The 16855-nt window shown below is 42.9% G+C and overlaps 1 protein-coding gene across 19 annotated transcripts in view; it reads left to right on the top strand.

Annotated features, from left to right (window-relative positions):
* Positions 1–13701: 13701 nt before the first annotated feature.
* The window catches only part of ZSWIM8 (zinc finger SWIM-type containing 8), a 73972-nt gene continuing 70818 nt past the window's right edge, over positions 13702–16855 (top strand). For 17 of the 19 annotated variants that reach the window (XM_084525758.1, XM_084525754.1, XM_084525761.1 and 14 more), the window contains exon 1: positions 13703–14696. In XM_084525758.1, coding sequence (XP_084381884.1) covers positions 14519–14696 — 178 coding nt within the window. In that variant the 5' untranslated portion in view covers positions 13703–14518. Of the gene's footprint in view, positions 14697–16855 lie in introns of all 19 variants that reach the window. The other 2 variants (XM_084525763.1, XM_084525762.1) reach the window with 1 other exon arrangement.

Here is a 16855-nt window from a genome sequence, read left to right as displayed (position 1 = left end):
TCTTGTCTTGCAGGGGGTTAAATCCCAAGTTTCACGCTGCAGTAGCAGTACCTGTTTGGGAACAGAGAGGGATTTGGCTTTAACTGTCAGCCTGCCAAACCAGAATGCTGCAGGTGCCTTGAGTGCTGTCACACCTCTAGTCTAACCTGGTTTGATCTTCCAGCTCATGCCTATAACCCAAAGAGGCATAGAAATATAGAAAGGATTGAACCTGTAAGGTTATTTCCTTAAGCCCACTGGTTGCCATTCAGGAGTTATTAAAAATGACCGTGTAACAAGTATGAGACAGGCCTGGCAGTGTAACCTGAGATTCCCATGTTCCAGCCCGAAATATTTCTCTTGGATTTTGTCACCGTGAAAGCTGTGAGAATCATTGTAGCTAATGCTCTGTGAGTCCTGCAGGAGCCAGGAGGAGGGAAGGAAGTATCTTATCTCCATCTAATTTTGCACCTTACTTGTACTGTATGCAAGCCTGCAAATACTCTCCTCAGTTGTCCTGAACTGTTTCAGAACACCACTATTGCTCTTTGCAGCCCAAGCCGAACTCAGGTACTTTGCCACTGGGTTTACTGGAATTGTCTGGTTGGATGAGCAGCGCCCAGCCACTCGGGCTTGTATTTTGTACCTAATGTTGCCCAGCAGCAGACATTTCAAAGGACAGTGTATGTGCATTTGTACTGAGCAAGTTTTAACAGCCTTCTCTTTTGGGAAATTTTGTGGCCCATCTAAGTTAATCACTTGCATTGCTATCACGATTAAAATAAAAGTACAAGTACTCAGCCTTCTAGGTATTGCACAAACACTGTGCACTATTTTTTTTTAAATTTTCCTAAATGTCAGAGTTCATCTCCCTAACTTTTAAAAAATTGTTTAATCTAACCAAATTTCATATTCCATATAAATGTTTAATCTCTTATTTAATCCAACTAAGCCTCGGTATTTTCTGGCAATGAGAACCAATATCATTTTATACTCTGTAGCACATTGTTTCTTTTTATAGTTCCAGAATGAATTGCCTTTTGTTTTCATTGAATCCCGTCTATCCATGTAAGCTGTAAGTGGAAATAAGGGGCCTTGCTTTATATTGTCATCTTTTTCTCTACAGATAGTTCCCTTCCTAAAACTGTGGCTTCTCTGTTTCTCTTCAACTCAAACTGTCCATCTATCTGATAAGATGCTAACTCTCTCTCCATGCCTTCTCTTTCTGCTGGTGTTTAAGCTTTGGTAGCCAGAACTGAATACAGTTTGAGAAAATAATCTGCTGATGATTTTCAGTACTGTTTTCTATAGTAGGCAATGCTGTAAGTGATTTCAGCACTGTATGTATATTACGTGTGTATACTGGAGATAACTTTAAACTTGCTGGTATAGTTTTGGTGGCAGCTACAATGGGGAGAAAACCAGCCAAGGTCAATTTACCCTGTGTCTCTGGCAGGTGCAGCAGCACCTCTAAGCTCAGAGCAGTTGCTGTAGGTATGGCTGTGGAGCATAATGCAGCTCTGGGCAGAGAACACCTGCCGATCTGTGTGGAGTGTTGCCCTGGCTGACATACCTGTAGGGCAGAGGCAGTCTGTCCTAGCAGCATTAGTCAGTGGGATGAGGCAGCGCTCCTAGGAGCTGACAGCTCAGTTACTCTTGCTGGCAACTGCACTGTGCCATGGGAACGCTGTGTGAGACAAATTCCTGTAGCAGCGTGGTACACACTGGCTGTGTGAGAAAGACAGGTGACTAGGTGGTGTGTATGTTAAGTGTCGAAGGAGCAGCTATTAATGCTCCAGTTACCCCTCTTCCTAAGAGAATGCCCTGGTGCTCTGTGAAGGCTGACCCAGTGCTGGTGTTGCCCTGACCTGTAGTGCCTGCCTGGGTACCCTCGTCTGCCCTGTCTTGACACCAACCCAGGCTTTGGCCAGCTGAAGCTGGTTTAAAGATTTAACCTGTTTGTGCAGTTGAATGCTGTTCAGAGGATTTCTAGGAGTTGTTCTATGCTATAATTAATTAGGCAGCTGTTTATGAACCTGGACAGGATGTCAATTACTCTTGTAATCCTTGTACCTTTATAGCAGAGAATAGTAGATCAGTTCCTCAAAGGTATTAGCGGAGTGATTGGTTAGGAGACGGGAACATGGATATTTGCGTTCTCAGGGGTAGGAGAACTAGGCTTGCTTTTTGTCTATCTGCCTTCCTTTCTGAAACCAATATCCTGAAGTTGTGATGATCCATCAGCCACTTGAAGACAACTTTTTATGTGTATCTTCAACAATCAGAGGAAAGCTTTTGGCAGATGAACTGTATTTAAGTGATGCCATATTGATAGATTTGCTGGGAGTTTCTTGTACCTAGAGAATGTGGACACAGGAACAGAAGAGCCCCTGGTGGTTACCAGCTGGGGACAGCTCCCTGTGCAATGAGGCATTGTGACTTGGACCAATGTCTTGGGCTTTAATTATTCAAGAAAATGTTTAATTCCCTACATCAAGGAGGAACGCTCAGCCCACTCAGTCCTATTAAAACCCCTTTCTACTAACTGAGGACTGAGTACCTCTAAAATCAGGCTGTTGCCAAAACTGTCGAGTCCCTTGGATCAACACCAATGGCTCACAAGATATGTTAATAAATGGATTATACTGTGACTGTGTGGGGCTCTCTTATTTTTAATAAAGGAACCTGTTCCAAGGGCATGTTTTAGTTTGTGGGTTTTTTGGTGTTGTTTTTTTTTTTTTTTTTTCTCTTTCTTTTTCAGCACTGAATTATGCTAATTAACTATTAGTGTTAATGTTATTTTTGGAACAGTTTTAATATGTGTAAGAATGTTATAAAGTCAGTATCATATTAGCTACCATAAAAATTAAATGCAACAGCTCTTTGAATGCCATGTTTTATGGCCATTTGGAACAAGTGAAGGGTATCAGCAAAGCAATTAATTGCACTTAAAACTCAACACAGAGTTTTATGTATCAGCTTCATAATTCATTGCTATTGTTATCTTTACATACTAGTTTTGAACAAACTTGATCTTGTCTCCTTCCAGGGTAGGATTTGTGTATCACCACTTGAAGGAACAAAGCCAAACTTTGGAAAAGTGGAAGCAAAATGCAATTTGAATGAAACACTGATGCAAGAACACTGTTGTCCTCCCCCTGCAAAAGCTGAAATCTGTATTGTTGTGTAAAACGCCTGCTTTGAAAAGTAACTCACCGACTGCTGCAGTGACTTTCCCAAGTCATTACGATTAGACTGAGGCTTGGTGTAGCAATGCCTGCAGACTCTAAGTATTATAGCGTATAATTTTTTGTGCATACCATCTTTAGCTTTCTGTTGGGAACCAGTAGGCACTCACTGAAGAGAGAGCTGTTTGTGGTTAACACCTCCCTTGCTTCATTTTGTACTTAGGGTTGTTGTACACCTACTTGTATTTACTCTCTTCCCTGTGAGAAGCTGAGAGCTCATGGCTGAGGTTTTGCAAGAATAGCTGGCGCATATCAGTGGTGAAGCAGAGTCGTGTGCATTTTAGACGGCCTTACAAACATCAGTGAGAGCTGTTTCACCAAGTAAGTTCCAAAGCACATAGTCACTGCTTGGAAAGAAACAATGTCAAAACCGAAGCTAAGGTTCCAAGTCTGTCAGGTCTCATAGTTTGTATTAAAGAGCTTGACTTTTGCCTTCAGGTTGTACAAAGGCTTGGGAGGAGGATACTCATTTCAGATTGTCAGCTATAAGGTACTTTTGATTTCAAAAATAATGTAAGAAATCAGGAGAAAACAGGGCTTTAGTACATGCAGTTTTCTAACTAGGATAGCTACCATAGCTACCAGAGTTATTAAGGGAGGAAGACAAGAATTCAGGTTTTACCACTGACATTAAAATAATAATAAAAAAATCTTGAACACTAATTCCTCTTTCTAATGGAGGAAGATGGCATGCTGCTCAGGCAACCTTGGACTGCTGGGCTGGATGCTGTGCCACTCTTTAACAAACCTGGCATTTCCCTGGGGGGAATACCTAGCATTGGTAAGAGAATTGGATTTGCAATAGGATTGTGTTTGTGTGAAAGCGAAAAGAGGAAGCAGAGCTGGCAACATGGGTCTTTAAGTAGTGGATGATCCATCTAGAATCATTTATGTTTAGAAAAACCTTGAATTTAAGAGGTGCTGATGGGGACAGGGTAGGACAGACAAATCCTAGCCATTTGGTGAAATTCTGATGCCACCACCTGATCTTCCTCTCCCCGCTTTTCAAATCCATCGCGTTGTGACAAAACCTAAAAGGCACCTTTATATTTACAGATTTTCAAAGCTACCCTGTCTTTTGAAAGGAAGAGGCAGCTGCTTTGAATCAGCCTTACCAGAAGAGTATCTGTGCTACTCTGCTGTCAGCCAAACAAAAAGCCTTGTTTCTTCTGTTTCTATTTGTGCTGGCCTTCCCACAGTCATTATGGCAACTTGGGCTCAAAGGGCTGAGCTGGAAACAGGTGTAGCTCGGTGCTGGGCTCACACCAACTTGCTGCCCCACAGGAGAAACAAACTGGCAGGAATTAAAATTGCAATGAATTAATCCTGCTGTGAAGCCCTGGCTAACATGTTGACAACCCAAGCCCATGCCAGCCCTGTGGCTCCCAGGCCAGCAGCAGGTAGCTGCCAGGTGTTTCCATGAGGAGGGGTCAAGCAGTGACTTGCTGTCCCATTTGCATGGGATGCTAGCCTGGTAGTGAGGCCCCTCACTGTCATGGGAGAGAGTTTGGGAGAGATTTTTGATGGAAATGTAGCTGGACAGCTCAGCAGAAACCATTTAAAAAGTTTACATTTCTGTGCTATTTCCTCCTCAAAAGTAGAACAAAAAGCCCTTTGAACAACAACAAAAATAAACACTTTCTTCTTTGTGGTTTAACTAATCTGCCCTGTATAAAATTGAGCTGGCTGCAAAGAAGAAAATGTACTTCTAAAGATTATTTCTTCCTTGCTATTTTTCCACTCCCCCTTGCATGCACAGGCTTGCTGGAGATCAAGTGGGATTATAACGTCCAATCATGGCATAGAGACCTCTTTAGTAGAGGTCAAGTGAACTATTCAGATGTCTGCACGCTTGGCGTTTGATTATTTTTTTTAGAACCAGTAACCAAGCGCACCAGAGAAAAGCTCTCTTACTTTAGGTTGACCATTTCATCATCTCCAGCAAGACTAAGGAGAGGGGGGTCCTGTGATTCAGCACAAATACTGAGGTCTCAACAGAAACCTTTTCAACTCTACAAATATTTAAACTACAGCTAGGTTGATTAAGACTTGAGAAATCTTTATTGTCATACAGGGTTTGTCTTTGCAGTTACAGGGGTTTACCAATTTGTTTAAATTGGTGCAATTTTGTTGCTGACACGTGGTGGAGGGGTGCAGAATGTGCTGCTTCAAGTGGGGCACCCTGCTCAGTTGAAACAGGAGTGTCTACTCACACAAGATACCTGGTGAAGTAAACAATTCACATGCTTCTATTCATTAAATTCCTACTATTTATCCTCAATAAATATAGGTTGCTAGATTTAACACTGATTGAGAGGACAATTGCAATAATAGAATTTTACAAATCTACTTTTATTACCCCAAGAAGATGTGAAATTACTTTGGGAAATGCATTAAATTATTGGACAGAATTTTACAGGAATTTGTCACAACCTTTTGCAGGTACATGGCTGGAAAGGAAGATCTGCCTAAAAAGGATAGTAGACTCTGAGTCAGCTCACAGCCTTCAGTACCTTCTACAGACTGGTCAGTTACCTAGAGAAGAAAGCTGAAAATAGAAGCAGCTGATGTAATCCAGGCTCCCTAAGTCTCTTAATGGAGGAGAGACCTAGTTCAAAGAGCTTGCTTCCTGAATGGATCTGGTCTATGACATTTGCAGGTAAAAAGGAAAGAAAAGCACTCTACTTATAAGAATCCATATGATTTTAAAGGTCAACTGATTCGTATTTACTGAGCACCCTGCAGTAGATCCTGCTTTGTCAAGTAGGTCTAAGAAAAGGAATGTTTTCTCCCTCACTTTTTACAGAAACAGAAAAGTGACTGAGGTTCAGGGTACAGCAGCCCAGGTAATTTTCAGTCATCGTGTACTGCACAGTATTTGTATTAATGTCTCCCCCAAACATGTTGCATAAAAGAGGCCAGTTAAACATTACATAGCATAGAAAGCACTGACCCTCACCTGTGTTTGTGAATACAAAACTCGAAGTATGTTTTCTTAAATGGAGTACTGGTGTGTGGTCATAGAGACAACGTTTTTACTAAGAGAAAACCTTACATTGAATTGACTTGGCTTCTTAAACTTCTGATGGGATATAACATTCATTACATTTTTTAAATTAAAAAAAAAGTCACACCACTAACTCTGAGATTATTTTCCTGAGGAATATCTGTGCAGAGATGGACAGACTACTATCCATTTAATGTTGTATAGTGCTGTTCTTTCACTTCAAAATCATCTGTTATTCCAATATGTAAGTACTAAGGTGTCTAATCTTTATATTTTGAAAGACTGAAGTGCTGAGAGACACCCACAGTGCAAATTTTGCTATGGCCGCTTTTATCTGAAGTAGCAGGTTTCATAGCATGTGGAAAGCTTCCTCTCCTGAAGATGTAAGAAGCACATAAATAAAGTAGAGCAAGGTTACTCTAAGTTTGCTGGATCATTTCTTCTAGCCAAGATTTGCTTACATATATAACAGAATAGTGAATATTGGGCTTGATATGAATAAATGGACAACCTTTGTCTCCCTAACAGTAAGCCTTTACTTACTAGTCAGCTGCCTGTACCCTCAACAACAAATGTAGACACGTGAGATCTGCAGCAAAGGCATGTTGAGAATCACCTAATGTAGCACCTCTTCCTTTGACTAACGTTTTTCATTTCTAACACTGTAGGTTGATAGAGAAGGAATATCACATTTAGGAACTTTGATTATTTCTCAACAGACTGAAATCAAAATAAGCTAGGGACTTAATGCCTGCTTTTCAGACTACTTAAGAAGCTTTCAAGTATGTAACACTACTAGCTAGGGTAATACTTTCTCTAGACAAACTGCATTATCAATTGCTAAGTTTCTATAAATGAGGTATCAAATGTGTTAGCCACAAAAGGCAGAGAGATTATTGCTTTCACATTTTTTTTCACTTTTGCTGGGGAAACATACAAATGTGGTCTAAAACAAAAAACAAACAAACTAGCAGTTTAACAGTTGTTCTTCTCTGAGAAATGGAGAACATCTCTTTGTGGTTCCTTTTAGCTCGGTGCTGCTTCTTTAATATATCTGTGAATTTACATTGCATATTAGATCCTGCCAGACAGTTTGGGCAATGGTGGAAGAATGAACAAAGTGTGAAAAAGAAAACAAATGCTCCTATAGGTTACTCTAAGGGAAAGAGGAATATATACTTCTAACCTTTGAAATACAAGAGGCCAGCCTAATTATGCTCAGTAATCCTTACAGACATCATTATCTATAAACAGCGTCTTATGCTTTCTGAAGCTTAATAGTTTGTACATGAGACTTCAGTCACAACTGTAGTCTGCATTGTAACAATAACATTAACAGCTGTTGCAAAGTGTCCCCCTAATGACTCCATTTTCCATGTATGTAGCAGTAACTCATCTCACAAATACTGAATTCGTTTTTAATACGGCTTTAATATTAGGCATATGTTCCCGTTATATACAATTTCGAAGAGATCCTATGATGCTATCAGTTCAAACTCTCCTGTGAATAGGATTAACTAAAGATTGGAAACTGCTCAATCCAAATGGAGGGAACTTGTTTTCCAGAGCTTCTGATTCCTCAGGGTAGTTTTGCTTTCAGCTTTTCTGTATTCAGTGTCTGAGAAAGCTCTGTCCTTCTGGCACAGGCACTTGTGTAGTTAAACGCAGATCAAATGAGAATGGGCTGTGCGCTGTCCCTTATTTTGTGTTATAACAACATTTGTTCTATCTGCTCTCCAGTCCTAGTGCTTTGAAATAAATAATAATGGTGGTTGGTTGTGATTTCTCTGGAGGTATTCAATATTTATTATTAACAGTGCTTGGTATATCATGAAGCAGTGATCTTGTAGGAGAAGCGATTTTTCAAAGCAGACTGCTGTCCTACCACCGTTACTTTCCAAGGAACAGGAACTTAAGATACAAAAATTATCTGCAGTCATGATGCCAGAGCGCAAGAACCACAATTCTGCACAACCGGTGTTTTACTTGGAAACAAAACCATATGTGTGCTTTAAAAATTTGCCTTTATTTGTCATTTCTGATTGCATGGCTGCGTGTGGAAAGACAATGAAGTCTTGCAGATTCAGAATGTAGCTGAACAGCTGGGTCTCATTGCATTAGCAGTGATAAAATCTCAAGAGTGCTTTATTTGTTATTGAGTCTGTTAGATTCCAGCCATACCAAGGATGTGTTTTACTTTCTGTGCATTGAGAAATAAAAACACACTGGATGTGACTGGTAGGGTACCACACGACTCAGTGAAAAGCAGACATTTCTGGGGTGCAACACAGACTCTTTGATTTTCAGTCTCTGGTGAGACCTTAAGACTGGAAACAAATGTAAATGTAAATTCTGTAAATGTAAATTCTGCTTCAGGGTATGTGTGAGTGCTTGTCTTTCTAATATGAGATGCTGCATTCTGAAAATTGCATGTAATAGATGCAAAAGAATTTTGAACAGTAATTTCACTCCTCTAAAATCAAAAAGGAAGCTAAAAAAAAAAAAAAAAAGTACTACCCCTGTAAAGTTAAAAACATCCTAGTTGCAATTTTGTCATCTCTGCAGAATTTCTTATTGAATTTCTGTCCTAGCAGAGCACTGATGTAATCATCAGATACTATTTTTCATGGCCTCCTCAGCAGGGACTATGGCTTCTGTCTTTTGGGAGATCCACAAGCAAAAATGCATGCCTGTCTCATGCAATACATTGACTGAAAAAAGATGAATGAGTGTTTATGAACTGTGCCTTTACAAGCCATAGCCCTGAGGACGAGGAGAAGCTAGCAATCACCCCTGCATTCCCTCATGTTGGCCAGAGAAAGAACACACCCAAATCTGGTCTGCACAGGCCAGAAGACATATTTTTTTTCAGTCTCCTGATGTACATTTTAAGATAGAAGTGCAAATTTGTTTGCCTGCTTTGCTTGCCTCACTACTTTCATCACCTCTTTCATGCTTTTAGCTTGTGATGTTTGAGAAAGTGGAAACAAGATTTATTTGGAAATTTCTGCAACTTGTGATACGTGAAAGCTGGAAGGAGAAGGAATGTGAATGAGGATTGCTCCAGTTTAACATAGGTAAATATAATGTGCTGAAGCCCCCTTATAATTTGAAGCACATCACATTAGTAAAGCTCTCTACCACTTCTTCTGTCCTCTGTCTTTTCTTGTTGCAACTTGTGTTTTCTACTGAATTCTGGTAAGAGCTAATAGTGTTGTGTTGCATGTAATGTTGACAAAAGATACCAGTGAGCAGTACTAGGCTTATGCCATAAGTATGTCCCTGCCTATTAATGCTATTTCACGTCCTACAACAGGTCATGTCAGGGTGCAGAATCTCCCCCTAGTTATCTCTTCATTCTGTGGACAAAATCTTTAGTTTCTTAGTTTGCTCTACTTTCATCTCCTTTCAACTGTCAAGACACGCTTCAAAATTTCAGCTGTATTTTTAGATTCTATTTAACTCCCACCATTTTCTAAATAATTTTTCCTCACTAGTGAAGCACTGTTCCTGCAGGTCAAACTCTTCTTTCATGCAATGCAATGAAACCCTTCTTTCATGCAATGAAAATCAACAAAATATTGTGATACCTTCAGGTATTTCTGCTTTCTCATAGGGCAGAGATTCTCTGCAGTGTATCAAAGCTCATGACCCAGACTGCTTTTGATGTAAACCATCAGAACTTCCATTATCAGTAAGGTGTGTGTCTCTAATTACTGCTGATGCTGTGCACTAACAGCTCATTTGGCAGTACAAATTTGATCTGTCTGTGTGTCAGTGCACAACAACTTTTCTGTCAGATTAGCAAGGGATAAATGAGACAGAACTTGCTGTTACGTGGTACAGCATATTGCCTGGTTCCTGGCTTGCATGGTGTCCTGCCTCTGCCCTTCTGCCAAGGATGTTGGCTTTGTTGCATTGTGGGGATGTGTATAGTAAGTCCTTTGGAAGAAGAACCTGTCACCAATGTTAGCTGCAATGTGGGGAAAAGTCTTGGGAGAAGCACCAAAACTGTCAGGATGCCATTTATATCCAGGCCTGACCAGCCAGTAACATGGTGAAAACAGGAAAAGCCATTTTTACCTCTGTTTTCTGTCTGTATTCAGCACTCAGGAACAGGCAGCGACTCTGTGGTAAAAGGGCATTGCTTTGTTATATGAAATGTTGTGCCTACTGTAGAAATTCAGTTTGTCCTTTCTGTGTATGTGTCTGTTCATCTGTTTAAGAGTTGTCAGCTGCAGCAGCCACAGGAAGTTCAGCAGAAGGTATGTGAAATACCTGGGGCAGGGCAGCACTGGATGCCACACCAAGGCTGAGGAGAGAGCGTGGTGGGCATGCCCTGCCCAGGTGGACAGGCTGCGGAGCCGTGGCCGTGACACCAGCCCGGGAGCACGGCATGCAGGAGAAGTGCACACTCAGAAGTGGTGGGAGTGAAGAGCCTGAGAGCTGCTGCTTGGCAAAGAGCCTGGTGCTTGGCAGAACACCCAGAAACAAACCAAGACGAAACAGAACCATTCCAAATTCCCAAATCAATGAAGGGACCCACTAAGCAAGGCTTTTATGCTTGGAGTAGTGGTATGCATACTTTCTAGAGGCTAAGCATCTTCTTGTAGCATCTGATTCAGATAATTGACATTGGAAGTATGATTCTGCCCCTCCATAGTCTCTTCTGTCATGGTATTCCTCCTTCTTTGCATTGGAGAATGCAAATTGTCCTTGAACCTGGGGAGACCCACATGCTGTTGGATTTAGGAATTATTTCTGCATCTTAGTTTAAGAAGTGATAATCTTCCTCATGCCATGAAACAGAATACATGTAATTCATTATTGACAGTACTCTTGTGAGCCCAGCTTAGAACCAGTACTCTGCATTGGTTCAGGTCCCTAAGGTGTCCACACAAGCATCCGAGCACAGAGTTTGTGGCAAACTGTATCTTTCTGCGAACTGTCATATTGGACCATGCATGGGAATTCCTTCCTCCCCAAACCAAACAGCTCTGGTACCTCTGTCTGGTAAGATTGCTGTGGGCTATGTCTGAGGAAAATTATCCTTCATCAGACAGCTGAAGAAAATCTTCAGAGTTGCACTCTGCACTGTGACCTACTGTTGTTTCAAGCCTGGCTATGACGTGGGCCAGGTTTGGGTTGATTAGCATTGTTTTATTTATTTATTTTTTCAATGGCTAGTTATTGTATTGCATTTTGAGACAGCTAGTCTTAATGGAACTCATTTGCTAGGAGTGCTAGGAGCTTAACAAAGCCCCAGCTCTGGTAAATTCTTAATTGAGAGGATACTTGAGACTGGATACTTGAGAGGATAATTGAGAGAGAGAAAAAAAGGAGAGAGAGAGAGAGAGAAGTGACGTAGTGATGTTCAGGTTCCTAACCCTCATATCACTGAAAATGGAAAAGAACCTCTGGGCTGGACGGTGAAGTACCAAGTGTGGAGAAGAATAGGGTACCAGCTAGGTCACACTGATAAAGATGCTCCTTCAGACAACTTTTTATCAGTAGTCAGCATTTGACACCCTGCTGTTGTGTTTTCGAGGATGTTAAGTATCCTGTCATTGTTATCTTTATGGAGCCAAGGTCTAAACATTTGACTTCGTAGAACTAGGGGCAAAGCATTTTACTCTGCTTGAAGCTCTAAATCACCAGGTTCTAAAGAATAGCATTTTCTGCTTGCCCCTGCACACTGTAAAAAGGGACAGTAATTACCTAACTACCTGACTGACTGTCATTAGCTCACAGGGTAATTACAGCAACTATAGTTAATTAATAGTATTTCTGGCTAGCTGAAAAACAGGTTCCAGGCTCCACACCCCTTCCCCTCCCAAAAGGTGAATTTCAGAGGTCCTGAATTGATTTTAACAGGTTTTAATACATGCATTCTTGTGTAACAGACTATTAGGGATAATACCATCCTTCAGATATGCCATATGCATGTATGCATGACTATGAATGAGTTCTTCCTGTGAAATAAAAATGTTTACAGGCAGCCTGATGGCAAAAAAAAATATCAGAGAAAAAAGAACAGGGAGCCTACTAGTGTTGTGAGAGTTTATTTAGCAAAAAAAAAAAAAAAAAAAAAAAAAAAAAAGATTTCTGTAAAAAGACGTGCAGTGACTACATTTATCATGTATCTGTTAACTCAGATACCTCCTCAAGAAGATCCCTTAAAGGAATTGTGCAAGTATTTTTAGAACAGCCACTTTGGACAAGCAACATATTAAGTCAGATGAAGTCTAGGAGAAAGATTTGAGGATTAAGAAGCTGTGGACTGCTCCCTTTTACCTTACTGGTAGGAAGCACTGAAGGATCTGACATTTATACAGGTAAACAAACTTTTTGGAGTTGATGGACATTTATTAATGCACATTTCTGTGTTCAAGATCTTAAATACTATACTGGTAAGCATTATAGTTTCCCTTCAGGTCCAAGGGGTATCTTTTGAGACCCACTATGAGGATTCATCAATTGTTTTTATTTATTTATTTATGTTTTGATCAGGGACTATGGTGAATTAAGATGAGTGACATGCTAATTGTTCCCACAAAGCACTTCAGTTTCTCTTAGCTCTAGGAATAGTTTCCTAATACTTCATTCTGTTTTCCTTAGCTCTTCTTTTTCCTGTGAGTCCTCTCCTCTCCTCCCCTCCTCTCCTCATGCAAATACAGGAAGGAAAATGCGGGTCCAGCCTGCAGTTGCTCAGCTGATGCTTTCTCACTTTACAGAGAAAACTTACCGTTAGGGTTTACAGCAGCATACTCTGACAATGAAACAATTTCATAGGTCTCCAAAATAAAATAGCATTTTAGAAAAAGCTCACAATAAGACCTGTTTTCAAAGTCGGTATGATGCGTAAACCTAACGTAACTCCTCGTGTAACTGGGTTGGGCGGTATTTTATTTCTAATTTCCGAGTTGCTCAGACTCCACGTCCCCAGCCCCCTGCCTCTGGGCTGTGCTGGGGGTAACGGGGATGTTTTAGCCCGAGGCAAGAGCTCGGTACAGTTTGACTCTATTTTTCAATACAGCTCCCTCTCCTTATTCCTGTAGGAGCAGTACTCCCCTCGTGTTTTATTTCCTTTTTCCTTTACTCAGCTTTCTCTCCTAACAGCTGTGTTTAAGTAGCAGAGCGCCCCGTGGCTCCGCCTTTCCCCCACCTCTCTTCAGGTGAGCGGAGCTGCCCTTTCCCCCTCGGGTGCCCGATTTGCGGTCTCTGCCGGGGGCAGGAGGTGTTTTAGCACAAGCTGCGCTCCCCCATTCCCTTTGGTTGTCTAAAAAGAGGGAAAACAGCAAAAAGGAGACGCCCGCCCCCCCCCCCACGGGACCCCCTCAGGGACGCCTCACTCTGGGCACCCCCCTCCCCCCCCGTCATGCCCCGCGCGGCCGCCTGGCGGCGGAAGCCGGAAGCGCGGCGGCGGAAGCGGGGCTCAGCTGGCGGGGGGGTGTCGCAGGTGAAGCTGGGAAGCGCGGAGCCATCTTGGTGCCCGCGCCGGGCACCCACCCGCCGCCGCCGGTACCGCGCCAGCACCGCGAGCCGCCGCCGGGCCGGGCACGGGAGGGGGCGTCCGCAAGCGGGGGCCCGGCGGCCATGGGCCCCTAGGAGCGCGGGGCGCGGCAGCGGCAGCGGCGGCGGTCGCCCCCCCCCCTCCCCTCCCGGCCCCTATCTCCGGGCTGTGCCCGCCCGCCCGCGCCCCCATGAGGCCGGAGCCGCTGCCCAACGGCCGCCGGTGCCGGTGGCGGTGCTGAGGCGCCCCGAGGCCGCGCTGCCCCCGCCCCTGCCCCGCGGGCGTTTGAACGGCGCCGGGCGGCCCGGGGGAAGTTGGCCCCCGCCCCGCAGGCGGCGCTGCCCCGGCCCGGGGCTGCCGGGGGGGTCGGGGCGGCCCGGGAGTGAGCCGGGCACCGGCTGAGGGGCGCGGGGGGACGGGACGGGACGGGGCGGGACGCGCTGAGGCGGCTCCGCGCGGCCCCGCCGGGCTCGTACACGCCGCGGACACGCACTTCTTGTGTGTTTGTTTTTAAAAAAACAACTTTTTTTAAACCAAACGAAACTTGTCTCCCGGGATTTTCTACGCGCGCCCGTTACTCTGCGATGGTTGCCTGCTTCTCCCGCGGCCAGACCGCGCTCGCTCCGTTGCTGCTGGAACCGTAGCGTGGGGATCTGCACGGGACCGAGATCTTCAGCGGTACCGAGACCTCCAGCCCATCCACCTGTTAAAGCCAGCACTTCTCTGTCTGTTTCTATTTTTTTTTTCCCCCCACGTTGCTTGTCGGATGTGATGGAACTCATGTTTGCCGAGTGGGAGGACGGGGAGAGGTTTTCCTTTGAAGACTCTGATCACTTTGAAGAGGACTCTCTTTGTTCCTTCATCTCTGAGGCCGAGAGCCTTTGCCAGAACTGGAGAGGATGGAGGAAGCAATCAGCTGGACCCAATTCTCCCACTGTCAAAATGAAAGGTGAGAGCACACGGTGCCCCCGGGCTGTGCGCTGGCCGTGTGGGAGCTGTGGGGTGAGGGGGCGTTGCTGGGCTGGGAGATCTGCAGAAGTACCAGCGGTGCAAAGAGAAGGCAAACGCAGGCTAGTTGCGAGGCTAACTTTGGAACAAAGACAGAAACTGGGAATTTACCGGGGTTCTTACGAGAAAGTAGTCTTTTGGGTGACTTCATCTGCCTGTTCTCCGTATGGTTGTACTTCTGCTTTTCTGAGTTGATTTTCTGTCTTGCTTTCAGAAATCCAAAAACAACCTTCTGTAAACAAACCACAAACATATTTGGAAATAATTATACATAGGTTGGTTCCCAACTGCACTGATTGCATTACACAAAGGTTTCACAGAGGTCTTTATAATTGCTGTAAAACTACTCATGTACAGGTATCTTTGTATAGAGCAATCTATTTTTCTCATTCTTTATTTTTCTCTTTTCTATTCTTCTAAACTTTCTTTTGCAGTAGTAAAGTAAGCGGGCCTTATGTCTGTGACAAAGGAATGTGCAAACTGCTGTGTGTCAGCTTCAAAATGGTTGTTTTATTTCTTTATTTTTGAGGAGTCTTTTCTTTTTAATAGCAGACAAAAATAGCATTAGAAATTAAAATATATATATATATAGTATAGCTACTAAATCTTTGCTTGTGTTTTTTTTTGTTTTGTTTTGTTTTAAATTGAAATGCAATTTGTCTTTTATCGTGGTGCATCATGACCCTAGAATTCAGGTGGCATTTACACTCAGAAGGGCCAGACATACAGTTAACAGAAGTTACACGAGCCCTTTCTGCTCTTCCTTTTATCTCCTGCCTTTTTTTCAGTCCACCGTCAGTACTTTTCCTGTTACTGCTGACCTTCGTGACCATCAGCTGCCTTGTTAATATCTCCCTGTCTGAACTGCAAAGCTTCATTCTCTTCTGAATGTTGGCCTTCCATGAACAGAGAGTGCAATTTATAATGAATTGTGCTGAAATCTGGCAGTGCTATGCTATGGACAAACGTTCACTTGTCACTGGATTAGGACCAGAAAGTACACTTTGCATTAACCATAGGCTTTCCAGAGTAGCTTAAGTTCTAAATTTTTAATGAAGATTAGAACTGTCCCAGCTCCTAGATAGGAAACTGTCTGCATCTGTCAACTTGTCAGTAGTAGAATTCAGGGTGGAATGGAAACTTTTTTTTTTTTTTTTTTTTTTTTTTTAAAAAAAAAAAGTGGGGGGGAGGAAGAGAGAGAGAAATGCTGAATAGTGCTCTGTATCTGCTCCTGCTGGCGGGCTGCACTGGTTTTCATATGGAACATCCTGAAGGTGTAAAGAGGGTGAGCAGTGTTGGAATTGTGTTTGTTTTCTTAAAGGTGTAAATCCTGAGATGCAGAAGGAAGGGATAGGCACAGTAAGCTTCGTGTTGCTTTAAGCCTTGTTGTGTATATTAACTTGTCTGAAAAGAGCTGAAGTTTTGACAACATGCTGCTGCGGAAAATCTGTAGTTCAACAGAGGTGTATGAAACTGGTTTGTATGCGATCAGCAGGTCAGAATGATACTTGGAAAGGTGGTGGTGCTTTTAGTTGCCTGCTCTCCAGTGCTTCAGTGTATGATTTTGTTTTTTTCTAGGACCTGGCCTACTTCCTTTAGCTCTCTTGACCGAATTAAAAGCAAGCAGCAATTCCTCTATCTACTGTCATCCAGTTGTTGCATTAAAATGGAAAATTGCTTCAATAGATTGTAGATAATTGCAGTCTTTGGTCTCTTTCCTGACATGGGAAACTAAGCAGCTAACATCACTGTTGTGATAATTGTCATGATTTACACCATGTGGAGATGTTGCTGTTCCAGGTTCTGCAGACCTGTGTAGGCAAAGGTTGCAGTTTCTGTATTTGGTTCATACTTTTTAGGTTTTATCTGTAGGGAGACTTAATTTCTTTGTGCTAAAGTTTTGCTCTAACAAGAGAGACATTCTGAAGGGATGCTGTTGCCTGCTATTGAGGCATTTGCTGGCCATCTCAGGCTCTGGTCAGGGTTATTTTGAGAGGAGCGTGAACATGGATTGCTACCTAAATAATTATTTGTCCACTCTGTGTGTTCACATATGGTATTACTAATATGCAGGTACTTTACTATACACAGCATGTTGCC

The sequence above is a fragment of the Aythya ferina genome (genome assembly GCF_964211825.1).
Source record: "Aythya ferina genome assembly, chromosome: 7".
Lineage (NCBI taxonomy): Eukaryota > Metazoa > Chordata > Aves > Anseriformes > Anatidae > Aythya > Aythya ferina.
Note: the sequence above shows the minus strand (reverse complement) of the source record. Positions and strands in the feature narration are given on the sequence as shown.